This window comes from Petromyzon marinus, chromosome 80 (genome assembly GCF_048934315.1).
Source record: "Petromyzon marinus isolate PM22_M1 ecotype Great Lakes invasive population chromosome 80, UKy_Petmar_22M1.pri1.0, whole genome shotgun sequence".
Lineage (NCBI taxonomy): Eukaryota > Metazoa > Chordata > Hyperoartia > Petromyzontiformes > Petromyzontidae > Petromyzon > Petromyzon marinus.
This window is the reverse complement of record NC_133746.1, coordinates 9,304,577-9,324,696: the sequence shown is the minus strand read 5'-3', so window position 1 is coordinate 9,324,696 and position 20,120 is coordinate 9,304,577. Positions and strand designations below refer to the sequence as shown.

General features: G+C 49.9%; 1 protein-coding gene across 3 annotated transcripts in view; it reads left to right on the top strand.

Moving 5' to 3' along the window:
- Positions 1–20,120, top strand: part of LOC116957675 (uncharacterized) — a 140,719-nt gene that overhangs the window by 76,948 nt on the left and 43,651 nt on the right. For all 3 annotated transcript variants that reach the window (XM_076057239.1, XM_076057240.1, XM_076057238.1), the window contains exons 6-9: positions 1,408–1,522; positions 4,286–4,330; positions 16,711–16,731; positions 19,136–19,217. In XM_076057239.1, coding sequence (XP_075913354.1) covers positions 1,408–1,522; positions 4,286–4,330; positions 16,711–16,731; positions 19,136–19,217 — 263 coding nt within the window. The remainder of the gene's footprint in view (positions 1–1,407; positions 1,523–4,285; positions 4,331–16,710; positions 16,732–19,135; positions 19,218–20,120) is intronic.

Sequence of the window (20,120 nt, the reverse complement as noted above, 5' to 3'; positions counted from 1 at the left end):
CTCAACCACGTTATGTATGCTGATGACTTGGTAATAGCTGCTCAGTCAGAGGAGGAGTTGCAGACGCTGCTGCTGAGACTGGAGCGTGCCACTAAGAGGTGGGGCCTTACCATCAGCCCCACCAAAACTAAGCACCTGCCTGGGTATTTTGTACCATCGGACACTCCACCCCCACAACTCCCAATCGGTGATGGGGCAGTTGTGGAGAGAGTGGAGAGTTTCCCATACCTGGGCAGTGTGCTTATGACTGGCTCCAGTTTAACAGCAGAGGTCTCACTCCGAATCAGTCGAGCGGCAATATCTTTTCATCGGTTGCGTAACGCTGTGTGGAAGCTACCTGGTCTGTCGCTCCGCACTAAGCTTCAGGTCTTCTCGGCCACGGTCATTCCCTCCCTTCTCTACGCTTGCGAAACGTGGACCCCCCTAATGGAACATCTTCGCCGGTTAGAAACATTTAGGCTGACCTGCCTACGATCCATCCTGGGTTTAACCAGACTGGATTGTGTGAGGAGCTCACAAATCCTTGAAAGATCTGGGCAGGGTCCCATCGGTGAGCTCCTCCGGCAGGCAAGGCTGCGATGGCTGGGTCATGTAGCCCGCATGCCCAGCCACCGCATGCCGAAACAGCTTTTGTTTGGCCGGATTGAGGGGGCTAAGCGGGCGCGGCACGGGCTAGAGAAGAGATGGAGTGATGTGGTACAGGAGGACGTGGAGCTGAGTGGACTTGCCGATGACTGGTACCAGCGGTGTCAAGATCGGCCTCTGTGGAGGAGGCTCGTGAAGGATGCTACTGGGCAGTTGGAGGCAGTCGCCCTCCAACAACAACGGAGGGCGGAGGAGCGACGCTCACAACAGCGAGCGGAGCGCCGGGTGGCTAAAGCACAGCAGGTTGGCACAGTAGGGGGCACAGGTGGTGCATCAGCCAGTCATCTCAGTCAGTCGACCCGTGGCACCTGGGTCTGCCCCGTGACCTCCTGCCAGCGGGCGTTCGACACTTCACGTGGCCTCAGGGTGCACATAGCCTGGCACAAGCGTCGTGGTGACGTCACCGCCACTTAGTGGCGAATGGCGGTTGTTGTTGTGTATGTATGTCTGTGTATGTGTGTGTATGTGTGTGTGTATGTATGTCTGTGTGTGTCTGTATGTGTGTGTATGTGTGTATGTGTGTGTGTATGTGTCTGTGTGTGTATGTGTGTGTGTATGTGTCTGTGTGTGTCTGTATGTGTGTGTATGTGTGTATGTGTGTGTATGTCTGTGTGTGTCTATGTGTGTGTGTATGTGTGTGTATGTATGTCTGTGTGTGTATGTGTGTATGTATGTCTGTGTGTGTGTATGTGTGTATGTGTGTGTGTGTGTATGTATGTGTGTGTATGTGTGTATGTATGTCTGTGTGTGTGTGTGTCCCAGAGGAGCAAGTGAACCCCGCAGTGATCGCTGGCGGGGTTCTGGGCGTCACGCTGCCGCTGGCCGTCATCGGAACCCTCGGATTCCTCTACCTGAAGCACAAGCACCGGGGCCGCCGGTTCGTACCCCCCCCACTCACACCCCCACTCACACCCCCACTCACACCCCCACTCACCCCCCCACTCACACCCCCACTCACACCCCCACTAACACCCCCACTCACACCCCCCCCACTCACACCCCCACTCACACCCCCACTAACACCCCCACTCACACCCCCACTCACACCCCCACTCACACCCCCACTCACACCCCCACTCACACCCCCACTCACACCCCCCCACTCACACCCCTACTCACCCCCCCACTCACACCCCCACTCACACCCCCACTAACACCCCCACTCACACCCCCCCCACTCACACCCCCACTCACACCCCCACTCACACCCCCACTCACACCCCCACTCACACCCCCCCCACTCACACCCTCACTCACACCCCCACTCACACCCCCACTCACACCCCCACTCACACCCCCACTCACACGCCCCCCACTCACACCCCCCCCCCACTCACACCCCCACTCACACCTCCAACTAACACCCCCACTCACACCCCCACTCACACCCCCACTCACACCCCCACTCACACCCCCACTCACCCCCCCACTCACACCCCCACTCACACCCCCACTCAAACCCCCCCCCACTCACACCTCCCCCCCCACTCACACCCCCACTCACACCCCCACTCACACCCCACTCACACCCCACTCACACCCCCACTCACACCCCCACTCACACCTCCCACTCACACCCCCACTCACACCCCCACTCACACCCCCAATCACACCTCCACTAACACCCCCACTCACACCCCCACTCACACCCCCACTCACACCCCCACTCACACCCCCACTCACACCCCCACTAACACCCCCACTCACACCCCCACTCACCCCCCCACTCACACCCCCCACTCACACTCCCCCCACTCACACCCCCACTCACACCCCCACTCACACCCCCACTCACACCCCCCCACTCACACCCCCACTCAGACCCCCACTCACACCCCCACTCACACCCCCACTCACACCCCCCCTCTCTATGTGGTGAGTCTGTGGGTCTCTGTGTGGTGAGTCTGTGAGTCTCTGTGTGGTGAGTCTGTGGGTCTCTGTGTGGTGAGTCTGTGGGTCTCTGTGTGGTGAGTCTGTGGCTCTCTGTGTGGTGAATCTGTGGGTCTCTGTGTGGTGAGTCTGTTGGTCTCTGTGTGGTGAGTCTGTGTGTCTCTGTGTGGTGAGTCTGTGAGTCTCTGTGTGGTGAGTCTGTGGGTCTCTGTGTGGTGAGTCTGTGGGTCTCTGTGTGGTGAGTCTGTGTTTCTCTGTGTGGTGAGTCTGTGGGTCTCTGTGTGGTGAGTCTGTGGGTCTCTGTGTGGTGAGTCTGTGGGTCTCTGTGTGGTGAGTCTGTGGGTCTCTGTGTGGTGAGTCTGTGGGTCTCTATGTGGTGAGTCTCTGTGGGTCTCTGTGTGATGAGTCTGTGGGTCTCTATGTGGTGAGTCTGTGGGTCTCTGTGTGGTGAGTCTGTGGGTCTCTGTGTGGTGAGTCTGTGGGTCTCTATGTGGTGAGTCTGTGGGTCTCTGTGTGGTGAGTCTGTGGGTCTCTGTGTGGTGAGTCTGTGGGTCTCTGTGTGGTGAGTCTGTGGGTCTCTGTGTGGTGAGTCTGTGGGTCTCTGTGTGGTGAGTCTGTGGGTCTCTGTGTGGTGAGTCTGTGGGTCTCTGTGTGAGTGAGTCTGTGGGTATCTGTGTGGTGAGCCTGTGGGTCTCTATGTGGTGAGTCTGTGGGTCTCTGTGTGGGGAGTCTGTGGGTCTCTATGTGATGAGTCTGTGTGTCTCTGTGTGGTGAGTCTGTGGGTCTCTATGTGGTGAGTCTGTGGGTGTCTGTGTGGTGAGTCTGTGGATCTCTGTGTGGTGAGTCTGTGGGTCTCTGTGTGGTGAGTCTGTGGGTCTCTGTGTGGTGAGTCTGTGGGTCTCTGTGTGGTGAGTCTGTGGGTCTCTGTGTGGTGAGTCTGTGGGTCTCTGTGTGGTGAGTCTGTGGGTCTCTGTGTGGTGAGTCTGTGGGTCTCTGTGTGGTGAGTCTGTGGGTCTCTGTGTGTGAGTCTGTGGGTCTCTGTGTGGTGAGTCTGTGGGTCTCTGTGTGGTGAGTCTGTGGGTCTCTGTGTGGTGAGTCTGTGGGTCTCTGTGTGGTGAGTCTGTGGCTCTCTGCGTGATGAGTCTATGGGTCTCTGCGTGATGAGTCTGTGGGTCTCTGTGTGGTGAGTCTGTGGGTCTCTGTGTGGTGAGTCTGTGGGTCTCTGTGTGATGAGTCTGTAGGTCTCTGTGTGGTGATACTACGGGTCTCTGTGTGGTGAGTCTATGGGTCTCTGTGTGGTGAGTCTGTGAGTCTCTGTGTGATGAGTCTGTGGGTCTCTGTGTGATGAGTCTATGGGTCTCTGCGTGATGAGTCTATGGCTCTCTGTGTGATGAGTCTATGTGTCTCTGTGTGGTGAGTCTATGGGTCTCTGTGTGATGAGTCTATGGGTCTCTATGTGATGAGTCTATGGCTCTCTGTGTGATGAGTCTGTGGCTCTCTGCGTGATGGAGTCTATGGCTCTCTGCGTGGTGAGTCTATGGGTCTCTATGTGGTGAGTCTATGTGTCTCTGTGTGATGAGTCTATGGCTCTCTGTGTGATGAGTCTATGGGTCTCTGCGTGATGGAGCCTACGGCTCTCTGCATGCCGTACGTCCTTCTCAAAGAAGTGAGTTCGTCACTTCAACACGATGCCAAAGCGCTTGACGTCCGATTCCTCCCGTGTCCGTGTCCGTGCGTCCGTCCACCCCAGAGACAACAAGCCCACAGTCATCGCGAACCGCGCACTGCCCTTGAAGTGAGTCCCTCCATCAACCGCCTGCCACGCTCGCTCGCGATTCCACCCCTTTGCTAGCGCAGAGCGTCGGATTCAGCTTCTTCTTATTCTTCTTCTTAACCTGGGGGGTGCCAGCGAGGCGCGGTGAGATTATATTTTTTTTGCGGAAGGTGTAGAATCGAAAAGGCGAATTGAGCACCCGGCGTCATGAAACCATGCGGTGTGTTCATGGAGAATTGCGGATTTGTTTTTTGGTAAACGCTGAGAGAGGTTAAGAACCATTGCACTACGCACTGCACTCCTGTACAATACACGATACTCTACACCACTGTACACTACACTATGCACTACACTATACACTACACGATACTCTACACTTTACACTACTATAAACTACACTATACACTACACTATACACTACACTATACACTACACTATACACTACGCTATACACTACACTATACACTACACTCCTGTACACTACACTATATACTACACTATACACTCCTGTACGCTACACTATACACTACTATACGCTACACTATACACTACACTATACACTACTATACACTACACTATACACTACACTAAACACTACACTATACACTACACTGCTGTACACTACACTACACTACACACTACACTATACACTCCTGTACGCTACACTATACACTACTATACACTACTATACACTACACTATACACTACTATACACTACTATACACTACACTACTATACACTACACTATACACTACACTTTACACTACACTATACACTACACTATACACTACTATAAACTACACTATACACTACACTATACACTACTATACACTACACGATACACTACACTATACATTACGATAAATTACAATATACACTACACTATACACTTCACTGTACACTACCATCCTGTACACGACACTACACACTACACTATACACTACACTATACACTACACTATACACTCCTGTACGCTACACTATACACTACTATACGCTACACTACTATACACTATACACTACACTATACACTAAACTACAATATGCACTACTATACACTACACTATACACTACACTATACACTACTATACACTACACTATACACTACACTATACACTACACTATACACTACAGTATACACTACTATACACTACACTATACACTACACTATACACTACACTATACACTACTATACACTACACTACACTATACACTACACTATACACTACACTATACACTACACTATACACTACTATACACTACACTACACACTACTATACACTACACTATACACTACACTATACACTACACTATACACTAAAGTATACACTACTATACACTACACTATACACTACACTATACACTACACTATACACTATACACTACACTATACACTACACTACACTATACACTACACTATACACTACACTATACACTACACTATACACTACAGTATACACTACACTATACACTACTATACACTATACACTACACTATACACTACACCAGTGGTTCTTCTTTACCTGGGGTGCACGCTGCACCCGGCTGGGGGTGCTAAAGGGCAGTGCTGAGTCTATGGGCAGTGTTGAGTCTATGGGGCAGTGTTGAGTCTATGGGGCAGTGTTGAGTCTATGGGCAGTGTTGTGTCTATGGTGCAGTGTTGAGTCTATGGGCAGTGTTGAGTCTATGGGCAGTGTTGAGTCTATGGGCAGTGTTGAGTCTATGGGCAGTGTTGTGTCTATGGGCAGTGTTGAGTCTATGGGCAGTGTTGTGTCTATGGTGCAGTGTTGAGTCTATGGGCAGTGTTGAGTCTATGGGCAGTGTTGAGTCTATGGGCAGTGTTGAGTCTATGGGCAGTGTTGAGTCTATGGGCAGTGTTGAGTCTATGGGCAGTGTTGAGTCTATGGTGCAGTGTTGTGTCTATGGGCAGTGTTGAGTCTATGGGCAGTGTTGAGTCTATGGTGCAGTGTTGAGTCTATGGACAGTGTTGAGTCTATGGTGCAGTGTTGTGTCTATGGGCAGTGTTGAGTCTATGGGCAGTGTTGAGTCTATGGTGCAGTGTTGAGTCTATGGGCAGTGTTGAGTCTATTGTGCAGTGTTGAGTCTATGGGCAGTGTTGAGTCTATGGTGCAGTGTTGAGTCTATGGGCAGTGTTGAGTCTATGTGCAGTGTTGAGTCTATGGTGCAGTGTTGTGTCTATGGGCAGTGTTGAGTCTATGGGCAGTGTTGAGTCTATGGCAGTGGTTCTTAACCTGGGTTCGATCGAACCCCAAGGGTTCGGTGAGTCGATCTCAGGGGTTCGGCAGAGCCCCCGCCACGGAGGTCCGGACACACTTGAATTATTGTGTAAATTTGTGATGACACACACGGCCCGCTTGGCCATCACTGGCTGCAGATGATCATGCTACACTGCTTGGCCAATCAGCGCTGCGGGGAATTTAGTGCGTACTCAGTAGTCAACGTGTGACTGTTGTTGTCGTACGTCGTGTGATTTCTTTAATATTTTATCCATGCTAACTATGTCGGGCAAAAGAAGAAAGTGGTCGGACGAATATGTACAACATGGATTCTCATGTATCACGGAACGTGATGGGAGTGAGCGTCCTATCTGCATGATTTGCACGCCAAGTTGAGCAACTCTAGTCTTGCACCGGCAAAACTAACGGAACACTTCTTGAAGCTGCATGGATACGGGGAATACAAGAACACAACACTTGCTGAATTCAGGGTGAAGAGAGCCAGATTCGATGAAAGGGCCACTCTGCCTGCTCTTGGATTTGTACCTGTTAACAAACCGATCCTGACAGCATCGTACGAAGTTGCTTACCTGATCGCAAAGCAGGGCAAGCCACACACCATTGGTGAAACACTTGTGAAACCAGCTGCATTAAAGATGGCGAATCTGATACTCGGAACAGCAGCCGAAGGTAAATTATCCCAAATTCCCCTTTCAAATGACACCGTCAGTGACAGAATAGAAGACATGAGTAAAGACATCTTGGCTCAAGTAGTCGCGGATCTGATTTCAAGCCCGGCAAAATTCAGCCTTCAACTCGACGAAACCACAGACGTTTCTGATCTAAGCCAGCTTGCTGTTTTTGTACGCTATGTGAAAGACGACATGATAAAAGAAGAGTTTTTATTTTGTAAGCCTCTTACAACAACAACGAAGGCAGCCGATGTGAAGAAGCTTGTGGATGACTTCTTCAGAGACAACAATCTTTCATGGGATATGGTTTCTGCAGTTTGTACGGACGGAGCTCCAGTCATGCTGGGAAGAAAGTCTGGTTTTGGTGCGCTAGTAAAGGCCGATGCACCACACATCATTGTGACGCATTGTATTCTGCACAGGCATGCGTTGGCAACAAAAACCTTACCTCCAAAAATGGCAGAAGTATTAAAAACTGTGGTGGAATGTGTGAACTATGTGCGAAAAAGTGCTCTGAGGCACCGCATCTTCAGTGAGCTGTGTAAAGAAATGGGCTCTGAATTTGAGGTACTTCTGCTCCATTCTAATATTCGGTGGTTATCCCGGGGACAGGTGCTGAATCGTGTTTTTGCCATGCGTGTGGAATTAGCCCTGTTTTTGCAAGAGCACCAACACTGCCATGCAGATTGCTTCAAAAATCCTGAGTTCATTCTCATTTTAGCGTACATGGCTGATATATTCGCAGCTCTCAATCATCTCAATCAGCAGATGCAGGGTGGTGGAGTCAATATCATGGAAGCGGAAGAACACCTGAAGGCTTTTCAAAAAAAGCTACCGTTATGGAAACGACGAACAGAGAACAATAACTTCGCAAACTTCCCGCTTCTGGACGACTGTGCAAGTAAGATCGAAGATGTGTCTGGAATCGGAGATATTTCTGTATCCACGGAACTGAAGCAAACAATTGCCACGCACTTAGATGAGCTTGCAAAGTCTCTCGACGAATATTTCCCTACAAGAGAGTCATATCCAGCATGGGTGAGACAGCCGTTCACGTTTGCTGTTGAAACAGCAAATGTCAATGATGAATTCCTCGACGAAATCATTGAAATTCAGCAGAGCCAGGTTCAACAGCAACTCTTCAGAACAACAACGCTCTCAACGTTTTGGTGTCGACAAATGAACAAGTATCTAGTTATTGCTAAGAAAGCCCTGGATTTTTTTTATACCATTTGTTACAACATATCTTTGTGAGCAATCCTTTTCGAGGATGCTGGACATAAAAACGAAGAAAAGGAACAGACTTTGCTGTGAAAATGACATGAGAGTGGCACTTGCCAAGGTGAAGCCACGCATATCTGAACTGATCTCTCAAAGGCAACAGCAGAAGTCACATTGATTTCCAGGTATGTAATTTGTTGTGAGTTTATGCATTGTGTTGGTTTTATTCTTTGAACAAGGTAATGTTCATGCACGGCTCATTTTGTGTACCAGTAAAAAACATATCTATGTCTTGAATTTGAAAAAAATCACATTTTATTTTTCACTAAAGAGGGGTTCGGTGAATGCGCATATGAAACTGGTGGGGTTCGGTACCTCCAACAAGGTTAAGAACCACTGGTCTATGGGCAGTGTTGAGTCTATGGTGCAGTGTTGAGTCTATGGGCAGTGTTGAGTCTATGGTGCAGTGTTGAGTCTATGGGCAGTGTTGAGTCTAGTGCATATTATTATCAGAGTTGTCTTTTTTGTTTGCATTTTGACTGCTTGTGTTGTGGTTATTGCAAACATGATGCCTTGAATAAAGGTGTCAGTTTTTGTGCCAGTTAAAAGGGTAAAACCTATTCTTATATCTTGTTTCTGGCAAAGGAGGTCTCATAATGTCTATGGTGCAGTGTTGAGTCTATGGGCAGTGTTGAGTCTATGGGCAGTGTTGAGTCTATGGGCAGTGTCGTGTCTATGGGCAGTGTTGAGTCTATGGGCAGTGTTGAGTCTATGGGCAGTGTTGTGTCTATGGACAGTGTTGTGTCTATGGTGCACTGTTGAGTCTATGGTGCAGTGTTGAGTCTATGGGCAGTGTTGAGTCTATAGGCAGTGTTGAGTCTATGGGCAGTGTTGTGTCTATGGGCAGTGTTGTGTCTATGGGCTGTGTTGTGTCTATGGATACTGTTGAGTCTATGGTGCAGTGTTGAGTCTATGGTGCAGTGTTGAGTCTATGGGCAGTGTTGAGTCTATGGGCAGTGTTGAGTCTATGGGCAGTGTTGAGTCTATGGGCAGTGTTGAGTCTATGGGCAGTGTTGAGTCTATGGGCAGTGTTGAGTCTATGGGCAGTGTTGAGTCTATGGGCAGTGTTGAGTCTATGGGCAGTGTTGTGTCTATGGGCAGTGTTGAGTCTATGGGGCAGTGTTGAGTCTATGGGCAGTGTTGAGTCTATGGACAGTGTTGAGTCTATGGGCAGTGTTGAGTCTATGGGCAGTTTTGAGTCTATGGTGCAGTGTTGAGTCTATGGGCAGTGTTGAGTCTATGGGCAGTGTTGAGTCTATGGGCAGTGTTGAGTCTATGGTGCAGTGTTGAGTCTATGGGCAGTGTTGAGTCTATGGGCAGTGTTGAGTCTATGGGCAGTGTTGAGTCTATGGGCAGTGTAGAGTCTATGGGCAGTGTTGAGTCTATGGGCAGTGTTGAGTCTATGGTGCAATGTTGAGTCTATGGGCAGTGTTGTGTCTATGGGCAGTGTTGTGTCTATGGGCAGTGTTGAGTCTTTGGGCAGTGTTGAGTCTATGGGCAGTGTTGAGTCTCTGGGCAGTGTTGAGTCTATGGGCAGTGTTGTGTCTATGGGCAGTGTTGAGTCTATGGGCAGTGTTGAGTCTATGGGGCAGTGTTGAGTCTCTGGGCAGTGTTGAGTCTATGGGCAGTGTTGTGTCTATGGGCAGTGTTGAGTCTATGGGCAGTGTTGAGTCTATGGTGCAGTGTTGAGTCTATGGGCAGTGTTGAGTCTATGGGCAGTGTTGTGTCTATGGGCAGTGTTGTGTCTATGGGCAGTGTTGAGTCTTTGGGCAGTGTTGAGTCTATGGGCAGTGTTGAGTCTCTGGGCAGTGTTGAGTCTATGGGCAGTGTTGTGTCTATGGGCAGTGTTGAGTCTATGGGCAGTGTTGTGTCTATGGTGCAGTGTTGAGTCTATGGGCAGTGTTGTGTCTATGGGCAGTGTTGAGTCTATGGGCAGTGTTGAGTCTATGGTGCAGTGTTGAGTCTATGGGCAGTGTTGAGTCTATGGGCAGTGTTGAGTCTATGGGCAGTGTTGTGTCTATGGGCAGTGTTGTGTCTATGGGCAGTGTTGTGTCTATGGTGCAGTGTTGTGTCTATGGGCAGTGTTGTGTCTCTGGGCAGTGTTGTGTCTATGGGCAGTGTTGTGTCTATGGGCAGTGTTGAGTCTATGGGCAGTGTTGAGTCTATGGGCAGTGTTGAGTCTATGGTGCAGTGTTGAGTCTATGGGCAGTGTTGAGTCTATGGGCAGTGTTGAGTCTATGGGCAGTGTTGAGTCTATGGGCAGTGTTGAGTCTATGGGCAGTGTTGAGTCTATGGGCAGTGTTGAGTCTATGGTGCAGTGTTGAGTCTATGGGCAGTGTTGAGTCTATGGACAGTGTTGAGTCTATGGGCAGTGTTGAGTCTATAGGCAGTGTTGAGTCTATGGGCAGTGTTGAGTCTATGGGCAGTGTTGAGTCTATGGTGGAGTGTTGAGTCTATGGGCAGTGTCGAGTCTATGGGCAGCGTTGAGTCTATGGGCAGTGTCGAGTCTATGGTGCAGTGTTGAGTCCATGGGCAGTGTTGAGTCTATGGGCAGTGTTGAGTCTATGGGCAGTGTTGAGTCTATGGTGCAATGTTGAGTCTATGGGCAGTGTTGTGTCTATGGGCAGTGTTGAGTCTTTGGGCAGTGTTGAGTCTATGGGCAGTGTTGAGTTTATGGTGCAGTGTTGAGTCTATGGGCAGTGTTGAGTCTATGGGCAGTGTTGAGTCTATGGTGCTGTGTTGATTCTATAGGCAGTGTTGAGTCTATGGGCAGTGTTGAGTCTATGGGGTAGCAGTGTTGAGTCTATGGGCAGTGTTGTGTCTATGGACAGTGTTGAGTCTATGGGCAGTGTTGTGTCTATGGGCAGTGTTGTGTCTCTGGGCAGTGTTGTGTCTATGGTGCAGTGTTGTGTCTATGGGCAGTGTTGAGTCTATGGTGCAGTGTTGAGTCTATGGGCAGTGTTGTGTCTATGGGCAGTGTTGAGTCTATGGGCTGTGTTGAGTCTATGGGCAGTGTTGAGTCTATGGGCAGTGTTGAGTCTATGGGCAGTGTTGTGTCTATGGGGCAGTGTTGTGTCTATGGGCAGTGTTGTGTCTATGGGCAGTTTTGAGTCTATGGGCAGTGTTGAGTCTATGGGCAGTGTTGAGTCTATGGGCAGTGTTGAGTCTATGGGCAGTGTTGAGTCTATGGTGCAGTGTTGAGTCTATGGGCAGTGTTAAGTCTATGGGCAGTGTTGAGTCTATGGGCAGTGTTGAGTCTATGGTGCAGTGTTGAGTCTATGGGCAGTGTTGAGTCTATGGGCAGTGTTGAGTCTATGGGCAGTGTTGTGTCTATGGGCAGTCTTGAGTCTATGGTGCAGTGTCGTGTCTAATGGCAGTGTTGAGTCTATGGGCAGTGTTGAGTCTATGGGCAGTGTTGTGTCTATGGGGCAGTGTTGTGTCTATGGGCAGTGTTGTGTCTATGGGGCAGTGTTTTGTCTATGGGCAGTGTTGAGTCTTTGGGCAGTGTTGAGTCTATGGGCAGTGTTGAGTCTCTGGGCAGTGTTGAGTCTATGGGCAATGTTGTGTCTATGGGCAGTGTTGAGTCTATGGGCAGTGTTGAGTCTATGGGCAGTGTTGAGTCTATGGGCAGTGTTGTGTCTATGGTGCAGTGTTGAGTCTATGGGCAGTGTTGAGTCTATGGGCAGTGTTGTGTCTATGGGCAGTGTTGTGTCTATGGGCAGTGTTGTGTCTATGGTGCAGTGTTGTGTCTATGGGCAGTGTTGTTTCTCTGGGCAGTGTTGAGTCTATGGGCAGTGTTGAGTCTATGGGCAGTGTTGAGTCTATGGGCAGTGTTGTGTCTATTGGTAGTGTTGAGTCTATGGGCAGTGTTGAGTCTATGGTGCAGTGTTGAGTCTATGGGCAGTGTTGAGTCTATGGGCAGTGTTGAGTCTATGGCCAGTGTTGTGTCTATGGGCAGTGTTGTGTCTATGGGCAGTGTTGTGTCTATGGGCAGTGTTGTGTCTATGGTGCAGTGTTGAGTCTATGGGCAGTGTTGAGTCTATGGGCAGTGTTGTGTCTATGGGCAGTGTTGAGTCTATGGGCAGTGTTGAGTCTATGGGCAGTGTTGAGTCTATGGTGCAGTGTTGAGTCTATGGGCAGTGTTGAGTCTATGGTGCAGTGTTGAGTCTATGGTGCAGTGTTGAGTCTATGGGCAGTGTTGTGTCTATGGGCAGTGTTGTGTCTATGGGCAGTGTTGAGTCTATGGTGCAGTGTTGAGTCTATGGGCTGTGTTGTGTCTATGGGCAGTGTTGAGTCTATGGGCTGTGTTGTGTCTATGGTGCAGTGTTGTGTCTATGGGCAGTGTTGAGTCTATGGGCAGTGTTGTGTCTATTGGTAGTGTTGAGTCTATGGGCAGTGTTGAGTCTATGGTGCAGTGTTGAGTCTATGGGCAGTGTTGAGTCTATGGGCAGTGTTGAGTCTATGGGCAGTGTTGTGTCTATGGGCAGTGTTGTGTCTATGGGCAGTGTTGTGTCTATGGGCAGTGTTGTGTCTATGGTGCAGTGTTGAGTCTATGGGCAGTGTTGAGTCTATGGGCAGTGTTGTGTCTATGGGCAGTGTTGAGTCTATGGGCAGTGTTGAGTCTATGGGCAGTGTTGAGTCTATGGTGCAGTGTTGAGTCTATGGGCAGTGTTGAGTCTATGGTGCAGTGTTGAGTCTATGGTGCAGTGTTGAGTCTATGGGCAGTGTTGTGTCTATGGGCAGTGTTGTGTCTATGGGCAGTGTTGAGTCTATGGTGCAGTGTTGAGTCTATGGGCTGTGTTGTGTCTATGGGCAGTGTTGAGTCTATGGGCTGTGTTGTGTCTATGGTGCAGTGTTGTGTCTATGGGCAGTGTTGAGTCTATGGGCAGTGTTGAGTCTATGGTGCAGTGTTGAGTCTATGGGCAGTGTTGTGTCTATGGGCAGTGTTGTGTCTATGGGCAGTGTTGTGTCTATGGGCAGTGTTGAGTCTATGGGCAGTGTTGAGTCTATGGTGCAGTGTTGAGTCTATGGGCAGTGTTGAGTCTATGGGCAGTGTTGAGTCTATGGGCAGTGTTGTGTCTATGGGCAGTGTTGTGTCTATGGGCAGTGTTGTGTCTATGGGCAGTGTTGTGTCTATGGTGCAGTGTTGAGTCTATGGGCAGTGTTGAGTCTATGGGCAGTGTTGTGTCTATGGGCAGTGTTGAGTCTATGGGCAGTGTTGAGTCTATGGGCAGTGTTGAGTCTATGGTGCAGTGTTGAGTCTATGGGCAGTGTTGAGTCTATGGTGCAGTGTTGAGTCTATGGTGCAGTGTTGAGTCTATGGGCAGTGTTGTGTCTATGGGCAGTGTTGTGTCTATGGGCAGTGTTGAGTCTATGGTGCAGTGTTGAGTCTATGGCCTGTGTTGTGTCTATGGGCAGTGTTGAGTCTATGGGCTGTGTTGAGTCTATGGTGCAGTGTTGAGTCTATGGGCAGTGTTGTGTCTATGGGCAGTGTTGAGTCTATGGTGCAGTGTTGAGTCTATGGGCAGTGTTGAGTCTATGGTGCAGTGTTGAGTCTATGGGCAGTGTTGAGTCTATGGTGCAGTGTTGAGTCTATGGGCAGTGCTGAGTCTATGGTGCAGTGTTGAGTCTATGGTGCAGTGTTGAGTCTATGGGCAGTGTTGAGTCTATGGTTCAGTGTTGAGTCTATGGGCAGTGTTGAGTCTATGGGGCAGTGTTGTGTCTATGGTGCAGTGTTGAGTCTATGGTGCATTGTTGAGTCTATGGTGCAGTGTTGAGTCTATGGGCAGTGTTGAGTCTATAGGCAGTGTTGAGTCTATGGGCAGTGTTGAGTCTATGGGCAGTGTTGTGTCTATGGGCAGTGTTGAGTCTATGGGCAGTGTTGTGTCTATGGTGCAGTGTTGTGTCTATGGGCAGTGTTGAGGCTATGGGGCAGTGTTGAGTCTATGGGCAGTGTTGAGTCTATGGTGCAGTGTTGAGTCTATGGGCAGTGTTGAGTCTATGGTGCAGTGTTGAGTCTATGGGCAGTGCTGAGTCTATGGTGCAGTGTTGAGTCTATGGTGCAGTGTTGAGTCTATGGGCAGTGTTGAGTCTATGGTTCAGTGTTGAGTCTATGGGCAGTGTTGAGTCTATGGGGCAGTGTTGTGTCTATGGTGCAGTGTTGAGTCTATGGTGCATTGTTGAGTCTATGGTGCAGTGTTGAGTCTATGGGCAGTGTTGAGTCTATAGGCAGTGTTGAGTCTATGGGCAGTGTTGAGTCTATGGGCAGTGTTGTGTCTATGGGCAGTGTTGTGTCTATGGTGCAGTGTTGAGTCTATGGGCAGTGTTGAGTCTATGGGCAGTGTTGTGTCTATGGGCAGTGTTGAGTCTATGGGCAGTGTTGAGTCTATGGGCAGTGTTGAGTCTATGGTGCAGTGTTGAGTCTATGGGCAGTGTTGAGTCTATGGTGCAGTGTTGAGTCTATGGTGCAGTGTTGAGTCTATGGGCAGTGTTGTGTCTATGGGCAGTGTTGTGTCTATGGGCAGTGTTGAGTCTATGGTGCAGTGTTGAGTCTATGGGCTGTGTTGTGTCTATGGGCAGTGTTGAGTCTATGGGCTGTGTTGTGTCTATGGTGCAGTGTTGTGTCTATGGGCAGTGTTGAGTCTATGGGCAGTGTTGAGTCTATGGTGCAGTGTTGAGTCTATGGGCAGTGTTGTGTCTATGGGCAGTGTTGTGTCTATGGGCAGTGTTGTGTCTATGGGCAGTGTTGAGTCTATGGGCAGTGTTGAGTCTATGGTGCAGTGTTGAGTCTATGGGCAGTGTTGAGTCTATGGGCAGTGTTGAGTCTATGGGCAGTGTTGTGTCTATGGGCAGTGTTGTGTCTATGGGCAGTGTTGTGTCTATGGGCAGTGTTGTGTCTATGGTGCAGTGTTGAGTCTATGGGCAGTGTTGAGTCTATGGGCAGTGTTGTGTCTATGGGCAGTGTTGAGTCTATGGGCAGTGTTGAGTCTATGGGCAGTGTTGAGTCTATGGTGCAGTGTTGAGTCTATGGGCAGTGTTGAGTCTATGGTGCAGTGTTGAGTCTATGGTGCAGTGTTGAGTCTATGGGCAGTGTTGTGTCTATGGGCAGTGTTGTGTCTATGGGCAGTGTTGAGTCTATGGTGCAGTGTTGAGTCTATGGCCTGTGTTGTGTCTATGGGCAGTGTTGAGTCTATGGGCTGTGTTGAGTCTATGGTGCAGTGTTGAGTCTATGGGCAGTGTTGTGTCTATGGGCAGTGTTGAGTCTATGGTGCAGTGTTGAGTCTATGGGCAGTGTTGAGTCTATGGTGCAGTGTTGAGTCTATGGGCAGTGTTGAGTCTATGGTGCAGTGTTGAGTCTATGGGCAGTGCTGAGTCTATGGTGCAGTGTTGAGTCTATGGTGCAGTGTTGAGTCTATGGGCAGTGTTGAGTCTATGGTTCAGTGTTGAGTCTATGGGCAGTGTTGAGTCTATGGGGCAGTGTTGTGTCTATGGTGCAGTGTTGAGTCTATGGTGCATTGTTGAGTCTATGGTGCAGTGTTGAGTCTATGGGCAGTGTTGAGTCTATAGGCAGTGTTGAGTCTATGGGCAGTGTTGAGTCTATGGGCAGTGTTGTGTCTATGGGCAGTGTTGAGTCTATGGGCAGTGTTGTGTCTATGGTGCAGTGTTGTGTCTATGGGCAGTGTTGAGGCTATGGGGCAGTGTTGAGTCTATGGGCAGTGTTGAGTCTATGGTGCAGTGTTGAGTCTATGGGCAGTGTTGAGTCTATGGTGCAGTGTTGAGTCTATGGGCAGTGCTGAGTCTATGGTGCAGTGTTGAGTCTATGGTGCAGTGTTGAGTCTATGGGCAGTGTTGAGTCTATGGTTCAGTGTTGAGTCTATGGGCAGTGTTGAGTCTATGGGGCAGTGTTGTGTCTATGGTGCAGTGTTGAGTCTATGGTGCATTGTTGAGTCTATGGTGCAGTGTTGAGTCTATGGGCAGTGTTGAGTCTATAGGCAGTGTTGAGTCTATGGGCAGTGTTGAGTCTATGGGCAGTGTTGTGTCTATGGGCAGTGTTGAGTCTATGGGCAGTGTTGAGTCTATGGGCAGTGTTGTGTCTATGGTGCAGTGTTGTGTCTATGGGCAGTGTTGAGGCTATGGGCTGTGTTGTGTCTATGGGCTCCTGTAACGCTGTCTGTGCATTCCGTCTCTTGCAGGAAGCAGAGACGGATCCGCAAGTAAGGACTCAAAACACACAGACACAGACAAAGATCCCCCGTGTAGCCTCTAACAGGCTGCAGGGGCAAGTGCTGTTAGCTAGCTCCTCACACACAGACACAGACAAAGATCCCCCGTGTAGCCTCTAACAGACTGCAGGGGCAAGTGCTGTTAGCGAGCACCTCACACACAGACACAGACAAAGATCCCCCGTGTAGCCTCTAACAGACTGCAGGGGCAAGTGCTGTTAGCTAGCACCTCACACACAGACACAGACAAAGATCCCCCGTGTAGCCTCTAACAGACTGAAGGGGCAAGTGCTGTTAGCTAGCACCTCACACACAGACACAGACAAAGATCCCCCGTGTAGCTTCTAAAATACTGTAGGGGCAAGTGCTGTTAGCTGGCACCTCACACACATACACAGACAAAGATCCCCCGTGTAGCCTCTAACAGACTGCAGGGGCAAGTGTTGTTAACTGGCACCTCGCACACAGACACAGGCAAAGATCCCCCGTGTAGCCTCTAACAGGCTGCAGGGGCAAGTGCTGTTAGCTGGCACCTCGCACACAGACACAGGCAAAGATCCCCCGTGTAGCCTCTAACAGGCTGCAGGGGCAAGTGCTGTTAGCTAGCACCTCACACACAGACACAGACAAAGATCCCCCTTGTAGCCTCTAACAGGCTGCAGGGGCAAGTGCTGTTAGCTAGCACCTCATACACAGACACAGACAAAGATCCCCCGTGTAGCCTCTAACAGACTGCAGGGGCAAGTGCTGTTAGCTAGCACCTCACAGACACAGACACAGACAAAGGTCCCCCGTGTAGCCTCTAACAGACTGCAGGGGCAAGTGCTGTTAGCTGGCACCTCACACACAGACACAGTCAAAGATCCCCCGTGTAGCCTCTAACAGGCTGTAGGGGCAAGTGCTGTTAGCTAGCACCTCACACACAGACACAGACAAAGATCCCCCGTGTAGCCTCTAACAGACTGCAGGGGCAAGTGCTGTTAGCGAGCACCTCACACACAGACACAGACAAAGGTCCCCCGTGTAGCCTCTAACAGACTGCAGGGGCAAGTGCTGTCAGCTGGCACCTCACATACAGACACAGACAAAGATCCCCCGTGTAGCCTCTAACAGACTGGACGGGCAAGTGCTGTTAGCGAGCACCTCACACACAGACACAGACAAAGATCCCCCGTGTAGCCTCTCACAGACTGCAGGGGCAAGTGCTGTTGGTAGCGAGTAGCAGCAGCAACCTCTGAAGGCTACCGGCACTGTGGCACACACAGAGGGGGTGGGTGGACAGCACCACGCCCGGCCGCCTTTGTCTCTCCCCCAGTGCTAGCGATGTTCACTGCACACCGCTACACCAGCTACTCAGTTGAGGCTGAGTCGACCTAGGGGAGGCCCAGGACCGGCATTCGCCACTCTGTGGTGGTGATGTCACCGCGGCGCCAGTGCCAAGCTAGGTGCGCTTTGAGGCCACGTGACGTCTCGACGGCTCGATGATGACGACGATGACGACGATGATGATGATGACAATGACGACGATGACGATGACTACGATGATGATGCCGATGATGACGATGATGACGATGACGATGATGACGACGATGATGCCGATGATGACGATGATGACGACGATGATGATGATGATGACGATGATGACGACGATGATGATGATGATGATGACGATGATGATGACGATGATGACGATGACGACGATGATGATGATGATGACAATGACGATGATGACGATGACTACGATGATGACGATGATGACGATGATGACGACGATGATGATGATGATGACGATGATGACGACGATGATGATGATGATGATGACAATGACGATGATGACGATGACTACGATGATGATGATGACGACGATGACGATGATGACGATGATGACGATGACTACGATGATGACGATGATGACGACGATGATGCCTATGATGACGATGATGACGACGATGATGCCGATGATGACGATGATGATGATGACGATGACGATGACTACGATGATGAAGACGATGACGACGATGACGATGATGACGATGATGACGATGATGAAGACGATGACAACGACGACGATGATGACGACGACGACGATGATGACGACGATGACTACGATAATGACGTTGATGACGATGATGACGACGATGAAGACGATGACGATGATGACGATGATGACGACGATGAAGACGTTGACGACGATGACGACGATGAAGACGTTGACGACGATGACGACGATGACGATGATGATGACGATGATGTTGATGACGATGATGACGACGATGACGACTACGACGATGATGACGACGATGACTTCGATGATGAGGACGACGATGATGAAGACGATGACGATGATGACGATGACTATGACGATGATGACGACGATGACGTCACGTGTCCCCAGCCCCGTGCCCGTGAGCGGCTTCAGGCAGCACTTTGAGGCGTTGCACCGTGACTCGGACTGTGGCTTCGCTGAAGAGTTCGAGGTGACGTCATCAACATCGTCATCACCGTCATCACCGTCATCATCGTCAACATCGTCACCATCGTCAACATCGTCATCATCGTCATCATCGTCATCATCACCGTCATCATCGTCATCATCGTCATCGTCACCATCGTCAACATCGTCACCATCGTCACCATCGTCATCGTCGTCATCGTCAACATCGTCATCATCGTCATCATCGTCACCATCGTCATCACCTTCATCACCGTCATCATCGTCACCATCGTCACCATCGTCATCACCGTCACCATCGTCACCATTGTCACCATAGTCAACACCGTCAACATCGTCATCGTCATCACCGTCAACATCGTCAACATCGTCATCATCGTCATCATCGTCATCATCGTCACCATCGTCATCATCATCATCATCATCGTCACCATCATCATCATCGTCATCATCGTCAACATCGTCATCATCGTCATCATCGTCAACATCGTCATCACCGTCATCATCGTCAACATCGTCATCATCGTCATCACCGTCACCATCGTCACCATCGTCACCATAGTCAACACCGTCAACATCGTCATCGTCACCATCGTCATCATCATCGTCATCATCGTCATCACCGTCATCATCGTCATCATCGTCATCGTCGTCATCGTCATCATCGTCAACATCGTCATCATCGTCACCATCGTCACCATCGTCATCATCGTCATCATCGTCAACATCGTCATCATCGTCATCATCGTCATCGTCATCATCGTCATCATCGTCATCGCCATTATCGTCATTGTCATCATCGTCATCATCGTCATCGTCAACATCGTCACCATCGTCACCATCGTCATCATCGTCATCATCGTCAACATCGTCATCATCGTCATCATCGTCATCGTCAACATCGTCATCATCGTCATCATCGTCATCG